Below are 13966 nucleotides of genomic sequence, written 5' to 3'. Positions count from 1 at the left end.
CAGGAAGCCTCCCACACCCCACCCCTCTCCTTCTGCCTCTCCCTCATTTCATCTCCATTTTATCCTAGAAGGCACAGCTCAGGTGTCACTTTCTCAGGAGCCCTCTATGACGTTCCCAGGTAGAGGTGGTCATTGCCTCCATGGACATTACTGTCGGTCATTTTGCAGAATGGTCTCCACCCCGAGGACCAGTTTAGAACTCCAGGAACCTGTCCCTCACCTGGGGTATTATAATAGTAAGATTTTTCACACGCTAGTGGACTCCGTTTGAAACATAGGAGGTGGGCTGTCGTTCTGGCTTTATTTCATACTAGACGTCACTCCTATGGAACTTTGAGAATTCAAAGTATGCAATAGTAATTATTGCTTCTAAAAGTCAAAATGTGCATCAACAATTATTCCTGCAGGGGGAAAGAATAAACGGAATCCCAATCTGTTGACGAGGAAACAGAGAAAGGGATGCTCCAGTTTACAAGCCACAGGACACCTAACTTAAACCAGCTTCAGAGAAAAGAACAACGTCCGGGGGTACATGTGGCTTCAGACCAGATGAACGCAGGGTTCACATGATGTCACAAAGATCCACATCACGGCCCAGCTTCCTCTAAGCTGTGTCCATCTTCTGGATCCTCGTAATGGCTGCTGCAGGAACCCCAAGATCTGTGTTCATGGCTGCAGCACTTTTAAGTGTTTCATTTTCAAACTGCCAATCACAGCAGAGACAGAGAGACAGAGAGGCTGGGACAAGATTCTGTCCTTTGCAGGTTAAAGTCACTCTGACTGGGCCAGGTGGGGTCACTGTGGCCAGGGGAGGAGCGGGTGTCAAGGGGGTTCATTTCAGTGGCCACACAGGGGGTTCCTAAAGGAAGGAGGGCGCCAACAGCAGATGATATTCCAACCTCTTCTCAAAACAAAATTGGGACGAGACCAAAACCTCCTTTCCGAAGCTGTCTCTTGACATGTATAATGATATTGAAGGACATAGTCTTTGCATTATAATAATTCTTACTATATCTGTTGCTGGACTGGGGCACCTCAAAAGCAGAAGTGTTTCCATTGCTGTACCCACAGGATTTAGGGGGACTCCCTAAGCTTGGCATATTGTGGGCACTTAATTAACTCAGTGGGTATTATGAATGAAGGACTAGTGGCATCCTCTATAGGAACAGTTCATCCTCCAGTACTGGCTTTTCTGGGTCAAGTGGCCCACGGTATTAGAGTGGGAAAGGTGGCCTGATGCCAGGCTGTGCAGGGACAAGGGGGGCTACTTGGCTTTGCGCTGTGGATTCACCTGTGGACTCTGATTCAGTCAGTGTCCACCCTTCCCTTTGCGGTGTAACATCCCCTCACAAGGACACAGACGTCACTGCATCCTGCTAGCCAAGCAGCTTCACAGACTGGGAAGAGTTTGGGGCAGGGTGTTGTCTGTCGCCGTCTTCTAGAGGGGATGGCATTCACGTGCCAGCACTGACCTGCATGGCCCCATGCACCCCTCTTTGGGACACACACTGAGGGACGGACAGAACGCCAGCACTGGGGCAGCCACGGGCCCCAGACACACTCCACTGGGTGGGACTGCCTGGTTTTGGAAGCGGTCAGAATGGTGGCTAACAGCACAGACCGGGTGTCAGACACATCTGGTTGGCACCACACGTACGGGCATTAAGGATCCTCTCTTCTTCTGTAATACAGGGTAATACAGTTTTCACAGGGCTGCTGTGAGGAAAAAATACTGTTATTTGAATTGCTCAGCACATAGTAACTGCTCAATACACGTAATAATAACAACAAAAGCGTTCCATTTTCCTTTCCCCAAGAGACTGCAGGTCTTTATGTTGCGTGTGGCCCAGTTCAACCATTTTGTATCTATGAAGGAAAAAGCATAACTGCTCATTTCTAGCATCTTGGATCTATGAGGAAAAGTAAAACCCAATAGATAATAGAACAAGTTCTAGCTGTTTTTTTCTTTAAGGAGAAATTATGTGTATTTTAAAAACATTGTTAAAATGAAGAAAGTCACAAATCTGTATGAATCAGATGTTCCAGTCTGGCTTTGGAACACAACCTCAAATGCCTACGTAATCCAGGTATGTAACCAGATGAGTGACACATGCCAGTGTGGGGTCATCTGTCACAGGAGTTGGGGGCTCTGGCAGGCTGGAGGCCAGGGTACAGTCTAAAGTGACAGCATCTACGACTCAGCATCCGCTGATTACTGTCATGAAGGAATATAGACAGACTCAAGGTTGCCAGGACTTGGAACAAAATCCAAGTTTCAGAAGGCATTATATCATTAGTTCACTTCCCACCATCCCTCCCAAATCCCCCAAAAACACTGGGAAAAAAAATATGTCTGAGAACCAGCTCTGGTCAGTAGGCTTGGGATGGCCTGAGGATCACCAACTTGTGACCTCTGATCTCAGGTGGCTCCTTGCCAGTATTATTTTTCAAAAAGAGTTATGCTTTATAGGCAGGCCAATTCTCATGGCATAGAAGTGGTTTTCCAAACTGCTAGGAAGACATTTCATTCCTATGACATGAGAAGGCAATTGTTTTCGATAACTATGTAAAAAGTTATTTTTCTCGTGTTGTTTTCTGGCTCCTTCAAAGTCAAACTCAAGATTCTCCTCTTCCTGGAACCCTTCTGTGATGTGTTCAACTCACTTAACTCTACTTACTGATTCTTGGGCGTGTTTCTCATGTGTCTGTTACATTGTAGTTATTACTCCACGTCACCCAACTTTTGTGTACCAGTTAAAGTAATAGACTAAAAAACAATGTCTGAAATGCAACAGACATTTGTTTCTTGCTCTCTTATAACAGTTCTGAGTAGTTCCAGGTTGGGGAGCAGGGAGGCAACAAGGGGCTCTGCTCCACGCAGTCATTCAGGGCCCCAGGATGCCAAGGCAGCGCCATCTCCAACATGTGGGCTACACTACAAATGGTAGTAGAGTTGTCTCCAACCAGTTGGCTGAAGGGGAAAGAGCATGGAGTGGTTGCCCATGGGATGGTTTTATGAATCAGGAAATGACAAAACAGCATTTGTGCCCCTGTTCCAATCACATGGGCTTATCCAGCTGTAAGGGTTTGTGGGAAATGCAGTCTGTGAACACAGGAAGAGGAGATTTTGTTGGGTGAACACCCACCAGTCTCTAGCTTGGATTCTAATATACATTTCATCTTCTTACCCTCACAGGACACACTCATCCTCCCCAGAGGCAGCAGCCCAACGTCCTATGCAGCTCAAACTCCAAGATCTCTTCATGAGGACAGGTTTGGGTGTGACTCCTAAAACTCTGGAACTAAGACAAATTTATCCTCCCCTCCACTGACTATCGCTGTGGTACGGCCCAGGCATGATAACTGTGACAACTCCCACTGGAACCATAGGGGACGTACGGTAGGCCCCAGCCCTCAGCAGTTATGAAACCCTGCTGGTCAGGCATGGAGGAAACCCCTTGGACCCGGCAGTGGGAGAAGTTCCGGTTAGACTGATTCTGCTCTCTGAAGAAACTCTGGACTCCTACCTCTGGGAGGTTTTCTTGTTGGGTCTCCTCCACGGCCACACGAGAAGCGGGCTTCGAGAACGTTCTCCTTGTGAGCTATACAGCTTTCGACGCCCACTTCACCTACTTCCAGTTCTGCCGGTTTGGGGGCCTGGGGGTCATTTGAAGGTTTCAACATGTTGTTTAAGTCTGAGCTGGCTTGTGTTTTCCTTGGTGATAAAAGTCCCTCAAAGACTAAGTAGGCTTCTCCTGTTTGTATCCCATCAATTCAATGTCAGTAGCGAGACCTAAAATGTTTTTGTGGACACGACTGTGTTGTTTTAGTACTTTGTCTTGACTACTCCATCAGCTGAACAGCGAGCACCTCGAAGCCATCTGAAACCAAAGGCACATATGGGGCATCCACACCCTTTATCCCATCTTTGCTGAAGGGGTGAAGCACCTTGTTTAACCGAAAAGTCTTAATGGGCCTTTACTACTTTTTTAGTCTTATTTCCAACTCCTAGGGATCCAGAAGCTATAGGCATCCCAATACTAGACATCCCCAAATTTCTGCATTTTATTCCCTTTTTGTTCCTCCTGAGCTCACTTTTTTTCTTGAAAGCCTTCGTCAAAGAGCCACAGGCCACTGATTTTCTGGCTCATCAGAGCATCACGCTCACTAAGCACATGGGTACCCTCCTAAGTCAGCACAGGCAAGAGTTCTGGAAAACGTCCGCCCTACACGTGGGTGTCACTCTCTCAAGCCTCCGGTAGTTACATCAGCACCCACCACCCGTAGTCATTGCCACATATTTTAAGTTCTGTGACAGCAGCATCCCACTTCAGGGTCCCCCTGTTTTCGTATTAGCTCAGGTCAGCTATCGCAGCGAGCTGATTCTAAAACGCCTAATGGCTGACAGTCTTGCTCAGGTGACGGTGCTGGCTGATTCCAGGTTAGTAGGGGCGGACGCTCCACAGTCATTCAGGGACCCAGGCTGGCAGAGCTAGGGTTAAAACCAAATTCATTTGAACCCAAGAAGTAACGAACGAACAAAAACAGCATACTACCCCGTCCCCACCACCCCAAAAAAGTTAGAATAAAGTCATTATAAAAAGCAGAGGATTACATCTGATGGCAGGACAGAATCTTGGCGATCTGATCCAAATCCTTATTTCACAGACGAGAAAGAGGGTCGAGGTCCCACTGCTGGTCCAAAGCTCATATGGCCGTTGACCGTGGGGCCAGGCTTGGCCCCCTTGGCTCTGAGTCCTTCCCACATTGGCAGGAAGCTTACCACATTATGTGCTTCCATGTCCCACTGGTGGGGACATCTGTCCATTTTCAGGCATTGTATCTAGGAGGGAGAGAACTTCATCTTCACGGCCTCCGTTTCTAACCTTTAATGCCATCATGGCGGTCGGAGTGGATAGGAAGTTGACGGCTAAAAGCAGTTGTGTTGTCAGGCCCCTGGTGGCCTCAACGACTTATTTTACACAAAGCAAGCGCAGAGAAGTGTCTACGGGAATTGATTTTCATTTCTGGTTTCAGTGATGATGAACTTTTACACATTTCCTACGTAAATTCAAAATTGACCCGGCCTTGCACCTTCATCTACAAAAGGTAAAGGTTTGCTTTTAAAGTATGGAAAAACAAAAGCACAGAATTACCAAGTTACGAACATTGCTAATTTGAAACAGAAAGTAGACATTCATTAGAATCACGTGACCTTCCTTCTGTTTCGCCTTCATTGATCAGAGGTCTCTCCTGCTGCTACTGCCAATGTCATAACCTCCCAGGACAAGGTGCCAACACCCCTAAATCTTTCCTGCTGCACAGAACACTAAGTGTGATATAATCAATTGTATAATAACCCACAGGCCACAAAGGCCTAAGCAGGCTGTAGACAAGCCGTGACATGCCTTTTAGGTGACCTTAAACATCCTTAAATAGAAGTCAATCACAACTAAAGTGGACATGTATGGGAAAACATCTTTTGATTTTGATAATTCATTCTTATTTCACGCAACAATAGTCAGCTCCCAAAATGTCACAGGACTCTCACATTTTACAAACAGGCCCCAAATTCCATGAAATAACCCAGAAGACAGTTTTCTGTTACCTTAATGACACATTGACCTGAAATGTGTCAAATTTTCCACAATTAACCACCTTTGGTATTGAGGATCTTCACTGAAAACAAAAAACAGATGAAATGGTTCGAGATTTCTATTCACTATAGTTTTCTTTTCAAAGGAAATGTAATTACTACATAAGTACCCTCTAAGTCAAGGTGATATATAACCTTTCACTAATATGACAAAGATTTTTTTTTTAAGTCCCCTCCAATTTCCCCAAACCATCTTGGTGGCAACGCCTATGGTGGTCAACAGTTTTCCGCTTCACCAGGAGCTGCGTCGCCACACCGGTCGCTCTGAGTTTTGTGACACATGCACACCATCCAGTTCTTTTTCAGGGGGCTCTGATGTTCCATTTACCTATCCATCTCCCACCATCTCCACATTAGAGAAATGAAGGATTCAGAAAAGTGAAGTCCTTATCCTGCCAGGGCTTATATCAGCCTTAGAGTTTGGGAATGTCCCCGAGTCCCCCCCACCGAGTCCCATTGGGTGGAGGAGGCAGTCGCGGAGGTCCTGCGGCAGGTTACAGAGCCCTGGTCAATGTCACAGGAGCTGACATTGCTCCTAGAACAGAGTGGGGCCTCTCAGTCTCACTTCTCAGGTGCCAGTTTGCTTTAGGAGTCCATCACATTTGTCATTTCGACCTATTTTACAGTCTCAAGGAATCAACTGGGAGGGATCCCCTTGCTCAGGCGGTCCTACCTGAAATCCAGTAGAAGAAACCCCTGGATTCATCCTTTCCTTTGCTGTGACATTCCCAGGACCTAGAAACTCAATCCATACTAGGAAAGACATCCCAACCCAGGGTGACAGAATTCCTCAGGTAAAAACCAGCTTCTCTCTCACTTCCGTTTTTTCTTTCAATCTGTGCTTACTGGGATTACATACAGAATCAGGCCATTTCCCTCAGCGGGTAAACACTGGAAGATGAAGACTTTCACAGACTTCTAGAAATGTAATGCCACAGGGGAACTTACAGATTCTCTCTTGCAATGCCCCAATCAGCCCCGAGGGGTGAAGCCGGGTCACACTATTCCGAAGAACTATGCTCATCTCCTCACGATGGCTCTGTGCTCGTGATGGCTGAAATAAGGCAACATCTATCTCCTTGTACTTCTATAGTCAAACCACTAGCATCCCTATTTTACCCAACCCTTTGACCCCCCCTTCGGGATTTTACTAGTCAAACTGTTTTAACTCTACCTAAAAATAGTTGTGGAAATGACTGCAATGATGTTAACACTGTAACATGAAAACACTTGTTTATCAACATTTTATATGCTTTATTGAAAGTTGAGTGCAACAGTTAAATACAGTGACACCTTACAACTGCGTAGAGAACATGCACAGAATCGTACGCGTATAACTACTATACAGGTAATATGCAGAAACCCCTACTGGGAAATTCACCTCGTTAGCTAGAACTGATCATTTTTCAAAGTCTTCAACCAGTTCAATCAAAAGACTTCAGTGAACAGAGATTTACTTCAAGGTATTCAGCAGCTAGCAGATTTCAGATTACACAAAGTGACTAACTGTGTCAAATTCTTCAAATTTCTTTAGGTGTGGTTTTCCTCACGTAGCATTTATGTAGATTCCTATATAAACACAATCCACACCTCTTGAGACAGCCAATGAAACCTCTAAATTTTAATCTGTACAACCTAAATAGTAGTTACAGTCCTCTATTGTACAAAATAGTTACACTACATACACAAATATATAATAAGCAAAACATCCTTCATGGTAAGATAGCCTAGGTGCCAGTTACCTGTCACCGTTTAGTCCCTCTAACAGTTTTGTGTCATCCACTGTTTCAGAATGAGGCACATAGTACTCTTGTTTTTTTTATGGATTCTGGTGACAGTCGTCAATTTGTACAAGGAACTGTTTCCCCTTGACTATGCACCAGTCTTTGCTTCTACCGCCCTTTCAAGTTCCTCACAGGGACAAGAGGAGAGACGACAGTCCAGTGAGCTCCACTGCTCCGTAACCCCCTGGAGTACACTACGTGCAAGCAGGAGAGAACTCTTGGAAGTGAGGGTGGGGAGCAGGGGAGGGATGGAAAGGCACACATCTCTCCTCAGGATGAATTAAACCACTTCTCACACATCTGCCAAGCTGCATGAGGTCCCAGTACATCCATGCTAATTCTCTGATTAACCTTTAGTGCACCCAACTAGGAAATTTCTTCAAGCCAAAAGCATATGGGTGTTTAATACTGGAAAGAAAGAGATAATGGCGTATGTCAGTCTCACGTCTCTTTTGCAGCGAACGATGAAATGGGTGACTGTGGAGGTGGCTTCCCCCTAGTACATCATCTCAGGTCTGTTGAGTTCAGACAGCAGAGCCAGTTCTGCGTGTGCATAGGAGGCTATGCGGTTGGTCCCGAGCCCTGGGATGCTGGCTGGGCCGGGGGCTGTGTGGTCCCCTGTGGCTGTGTGGTGGCAGGCGGGGAGCCAGTCTGCAGCTGGGCCTGAAACTGGGCGAGCTGCTCTGGGCTGGCCAGTGTCTTCAGCAGATTGTTCTCCTGCTCCAGCTGGGAGTTTTTCTCTATTAGTTCTTTGATTTGCTCTTTGAGCACCTCCACTTCCTCTCTAACCGCATACATCAAATGGCTTTTCACCAGATCCTGAAAGGGAGGGGGACAAAGGTTTAACTTACTGTGTACTAGGACGCTGTATTCTAAAGCATTATTGTGCAGGGCTCTCCCTAACCATTTACACATCCTGCCTTTAGAGTGCATTTAGCAGCACTTGGGCAAACCTATTGAATACAATCACAACTGTACAATACTCAAGTTTAAAGTACGCGTGATTAAGCTTTTGAAAAGTCTACGCTTTCTTTGCAGCCGTTAGGAATGCAAACAGTCAGGTTTTCTATTCGAGATGGCAAAATACACCGGGGCTCCGACACCGACAACAGCCTGGCCGCGGGGCGTCCAGGTCCGCGGCGACGGGCCGCTTCCCCGCCCCAAGCCCCGCCCTCTGCCAGCTCGCACGCCGCCGCCGCCGCCGCCGGACTGCCTCCCTCAGCACCGGCTGCAGCCAGTTCCTACAGAGCATGTTGCCGCATTTTCCTCCCTCTACCCTCACCCTCCTCTTTTCGTGATTAAGCTGACATCACAAAACCTGGGCCGACGTCGCAGCCAATGGGAGCTCGATTTATTTATAGCTCCGAATTAAAGGTTCTGAGTTTGCCTAGCAACAGTGGGCAGAGAATCCCGTGAGAAGAGCCACAGGCGCTGCTCCAATAACAAAGAACAGCCAAGGCGGAAATAAAAAATAGGAGAAATCCAGGCACAGACTGGGAAGACGAAACTTTTCTCGCCACCGTTTTCATTGTGCAGTAGCCTACATCACTGGGGATCCATTTGTGCCGGGTCTAGAAGGCGCTTTCCCGAGATCCCCACTTCTGTCCCCCCACCCCCACCTCGGGGCTCCCTAGTAAACCTTAGGATTCCCAGTAAAGCCACATCGCTAGAGATGTGCCCCAGACCAAAGGACACGCAGGGCCAGCCCTTCCCTAGCAATTCTCCAGCAAAAAGGGGCACCTCTGTAAAAATCCCGACGTTGTGTGAAATCAGTCTGGGAAAGAACATTTGATACCCTCAGAACCCCTTTTTCTCGCCATAGCCGTGGTATGTGGCTCCATGCTGGCAGAGGGGACACAGTGCCGGCATTTCTAAATGTATGAAGAGCAACCATCATCTTAACTATGGATGCACTGGTTCCATCCCAAGACATCTCGCTTTTTGTACTGTGCCCACATTTAGTACAAATGATTTTTAATCAGTACATACCATAGCTTGCTCGATTTTGTTGTCAATAGCTACCACACTTGCACCAGAGGAGCTGGAAAAGAGGGGGAGAGGGAAATCGATAAATGGATTTTATTTTAAACATCCAACACACACACATACATACATACACACACACGGATTTCCCAATTCTGTGATGTTTCTATCATCGTTTTTGAAATATTCTTTAAGGCTATGTAATATATCACCCTCCAGAAACATAAGCTACTCTTTTACTAATGAATACCCAGACATTTCCTTAATTTAGTGAGCCACAAAGGGCTAAATTACATAATGTGCTAAAAGCCTGTTCTCTGGCCAGGCCGGCGAGAAGAAGGTTATTCTGAAACACTTCAAAAAGCAATATCCGTGTCACCATAGTGTCTCAGCAATGGACAAAGGAATTCGCCTGGTTATCTTTCACCTGCATTATTACAAGTATCTCACGAGTAAATTTAAAGAAACTATCCCAGCCGACATTTACCTATCGTCAAGTCTCACAGAGGCGTTTTCAGTCCCCAGCAAGGATGACAAGAAAGAAATTGAAAAATGTCTCAGTTGGTAAACTCCTAGATCCATCTCCACTGGTCTACACCATTGGGATTTCATGCAATTGTAGCCAAAAACACCCTCGCAGAAAAAAAGAGGGAATACCAGCAGACTCTTTTGAGCTAGATAAAAATCTTCTAGCTTTCTGCAGCCCAGGGAGAAACAGACAACAGCAGCCCTAATTTTAAAAGACCCGGCCTCTGGGGCTTGGCGATCCCGGGAAGATGCGGATCCCACTGCTGTGCTGAGATCCCAGGAAACTAGCCCAGCTCCACTAGGATCTAGACCAGGGATCTGGGCTCGGGACAAAATATATGCATGGAAGAGCCGCGCCGATTGGCCAGCACGCCATGGAGCCGCCCCTTCTCCTTCCCCGCCCCCCTCCCGCTTCCCCCGCCTCCCCCCTCTCTCCTCCCCCGCCCCCAGCCTCCCGATCCCGCTCTTCGGGTGGGCTGGCCAAGGCCGCACTGGCGGGGGTCAGGGAACTGGGCCTCCGAGACCTCCAAAGCCTCCAAAAGCCATACCACGGCTTCGGCAACAAACGTCAAGGGTCCCTGAAATATACGATTGCGGCCCCGCACGTGCTTACGTTTAAGGGAGTCAGACCCCGTCCCCGAAGCTGCCAGTCCCCGCGGCTGCAGAACGGCGAAAGCTGCCTATCTGCAACCAGACCCGTCGGAGCTACTGGGCATGCCCAGTCCCACCGCTAAGACTAGCAAGAGCTCGAGCGTCTCGATTTCAATTATCTAGTTCTTCCAGGCAGCAGTAACGGGAGGATTTTATAGGCGGTTTTATTTATAAAGATAATAACCGTACTGTAATAATACTTCTTTTTAAAAGCCAGTGAATTTTAGGGGGAAAAATCATATCTGCGTTTTGAGAAATACTACCTTTCCGTGAATTTATTACTTGCAGAAACAAAACAAAAATTATTACATAGTCTTTGCTAGGCATATATATTTGAAGACAAAAGGGAATTTACCAGATAAAATCAGGTGGATCTTCCCCAAATGTCCGTACAGCCATAAACCTTAAAATCGCATCTCCCCTTCTTCCATTTATAGGTAGAAAAGTGAATCCACAGGTTGAATCCTACAGAGATCTATCTTCAATAAGTCCTTCAGGCAAGTTTTTGGAAGTTAAGTGGCAATTCCTATAAGCTCAATCCTATGAGCCCTCTCACATAGACGGGCTGACATATACTGCAAGGCATGTATTTCACTCTGGCCACACTGACCAAATTAATTCCCTTCTCCAAACCAGCATCAAGAGATCTGGGTGTAGAATAGCTTAAACCAGTATATATTTTCTCTATTAATTTGAAATATTTGCAAGGGTGCATCAATTGAGACTACAATTTAATATACTAAACATCTAAGGCCTTAAATTTGCTTGATTATTATAAATTATGAAGTTTGCAATTCAATACATTTAAGAAGGCAAATTTACCTCTACAATACTGCCCTCTAATGGCACAATACTATAAAACCAGAAACAAATAAACTACGTTCTCTAATCCATAGGCAAGTTGTAAAATCACAACTCCAACATAAAATTTGACCATAGCACATATATATGTATATATTTTATTTACACACACACACACACACACACACACACACACACACACACACACGCTGTCTTGTCTTTTCTCCCTCATCCACTGACACCTTGCAGACATTCTTTTAAGTTGAGCCAATACCGGCTGGGAGCATTTGGTTTCCAAAGTGATTAGGAACCAAATCCGGGGGATGGGGTAAATGATGGAAAAGGAAATTCTCTTTTGGGTTAAAAACCAAAGTGTGACTGACTATAAAGCAATAAATAACATTCTTTTTTATTGTAAGGTTCGTATTATTCTCCAAATGTTAAAGCTTTGTTTTTGTTTTTCAATAACAATTAACATTTGTTAGCATATTTGTAATTTATAAGTATATATATGTATATAACATATATATAGTATATATGATCTCATGATAGAAATTTGAGGAAGGCACCCATTTACAGTAAAAAAAATCAAGGTGGAAGCTTAAAATTTTAAATTTGGAAAGCAGGCATGTGCTCCCTATGCGTATGACTGCTAGACAGAATTATTATTTACTCCATAATAGTTTCCATATTTTGAAAATTAAAATTATCTCTAAGACTATCTGTGTAATTGAGTCTATTTACATATTTGAACTGCACAGAAAAAGTTATTAAAGAAAGCATCATCTAAAGCTATTAAAAGAGCTGAAAAAACAAAACTTTAAGGTCAGATAAAGAAATAAATTTAAAATTCCCAGCTGAAGTTTAAGATTACTGAATTAACCAAATTTCATTTATTCATGATCTTCTTGAACACAGAAATAAGTTGATTTTGTTTTCATTTCATTCATTTCGACTGGTCGTTCACTGCATTGAGCTATAGAAGCCAATACCAGCAACCACAGTCTGTTTAACCCACATCCCTAGAAGAGGGACATTATACTCATCTCTAATACTTTGCTATTTTAAATAAAATTGCAAGAAATATCATTGTATATACATCCTTGAACATTTGTGTATATACTTCTGGAGAACTGCAAGGCCAAAAGATAGGCAACCAAAAAAAAAAAAAAAAAGATTAGAAATCTATTTCTTTTTGTATCTTTCAATTCCTTTAAAACTAGATTTTTACATGAAAACTGAAACAACAATTTGAAAAGGAAGGCAAAGGAATTGGAGAAGAGCTCCATGGAGGAAAACCCACAGGTCGAACATGTCTGAGGCACAGATGGCTAGACTTAACTCTCAAAGATTCTTCTCTTTTCAAGACCAAACATCGATGAGTCTAGTGCCTAGTCAGAGCTCTAGCCCACGAGACAGGGCGGGCACTGCCAGCCTCCGGGATAGACCCCTAAAAGCGGGAATGCTAGCAGTCGCCTTTGGGCACTGGGCAGAGGTCAGCTCTCCCTCCAGTGGGGCACGTGCAGCACAGAAAACAGCCTGGACATTTGAGATTGGGGTGTTTTTCTAGATTGTTGTTGTATTTGTTCTTCTGTTTTGTTTTACCTAAGAGCCTTTTCACCTGGGTGCCGATTCAATCACGACTGCATATTGTAGTAGGCATGCTAGGGTATGAGACGAGGAGCAGGGGACTATGTGTTTCTAATTCAGTAACACACGCTTTTCTTCCAAATTTGATCTGACGTGGCCAATACAGGTAGCAGCTGGGGAATCCATCATTCAAACAGGATAACCTATGTCTATCCCTGTCCAAACTCTTTATGAAGCTAACGTGACTGCTAGGGAAGAGGCAAAGGATATCACCCTGCACCTGACCAAATCATTGTAGCCTAGGGACTGCAGGTCCCTCGCCCTTTCTTAATTTACTATTACTAGACACTGGGTCCCCAGGTTTAGCAAATGACACTACAGGATTCTCAGTTAAAGGTGACTTGCGAATAAGCAACAAATAATGTTTTAGTATTGCGTCTCAAATGCTGTTGGAACAAGAAGCAATTCAAAAGAAATCAAAACCAGAAAATTCAACCATATTTTAACTTCTTTGATGTCTAGAGAAAAGTTGAGATACAAGTTACAAAGATACAAGATACAAGTTGAGAAAATCTTCCAAAAAGTACAACAAAAGATACAAGTTGAGAAAATCTTCCAAAAAGTACAACAAAAGAAAAAGAGGTGGAACTGAGACGTATGAGACTAATAGGATGAATCTAGAAGGTCCAACATCAAAATAAGATGAATTCCAAAAACAGAGAACAGAGGGAAAGAAATGATCAGAAGAAATAATTTAAGATTTTTCTAGAACAGAAAGGCATAAGTCACCAGATTAAATGAGATTACCAAGTGACCATCACAATAAATGAAAAAAGCTCTATCCCAAAGCACATCATCATGAAACTAAAGACCACTGGAACAGAGATAATCCTAAAAGCTTCTAAACAAACAAACAAACAAACAAAACAAGTTGCAAACACAGGAACTTGTATCAGAATGGTTTTGCTGGCTG

At 44.6% G+C, this 13966-nt stretch overlaps 1 protein-coding gene across 3 annotated transcripts in view; it reads right to left on the bottom strand.

Moving 5' to 3' along the window:
- Positions 1-6889: 6889 nt before the first annotated feature.
- The window catches only part of TSC22D1 (TSC22 domain family member 1), a 121760-nt gene continuing 114683 nt past the window's right edge, over positions 6890-13966 (bottom strand). Inside the window, exons 1-3 of one of the 3 annotated variants that reach the window (XM_033104069.1) lie at positions 10565-10660; positions 9430-9481; positions 6890-8259 (exon numbers count right to left, since the gene is read on the bottom strand). In XM_033104069.1, the coding sequence (XP_032959960.1) occupies positions 8002-8259; positions 9430-9432 (261 nt within the window). In that variant the 5' untranslated portion in view covers positions 9433-9481; positions 10565-10660 and the 3' untranslated portion in view covers positions 6890-8001. Of the gene's footprint in view, positions 8260-9429; positions 9482-9910; positions 10276-10564; positions 10661-13966 lie in introns of those variants that run through there. The other 2 variants (XM_033104068.1, XM_033104067.1) reach the window with 2 other exon arrangements.

The sequence above is a fragment of the Rhinolophus ferrumequinum genome, chromosome 4, assembly GCF_004115265.2.
Source record: "Rhinolophus ferrumequinum isolate MPI-CBG mRhiFer1 chromosome 4, mRhiFer1_v1.p, whole genome shotgun sequence".
NCBI classification, from domain to species: Eukaryota; Metazoa; Chordata; class Mammalia; order Chiroptera; family Rhinolophidae; genus Rhinolophus; species Rhinolophus ferrumequinum.
The sequence above is the reverse complement of the archived record's forward strand: the minus strand, read 5'-3'. Positions and strand labels throughout refer to the sequence as shown.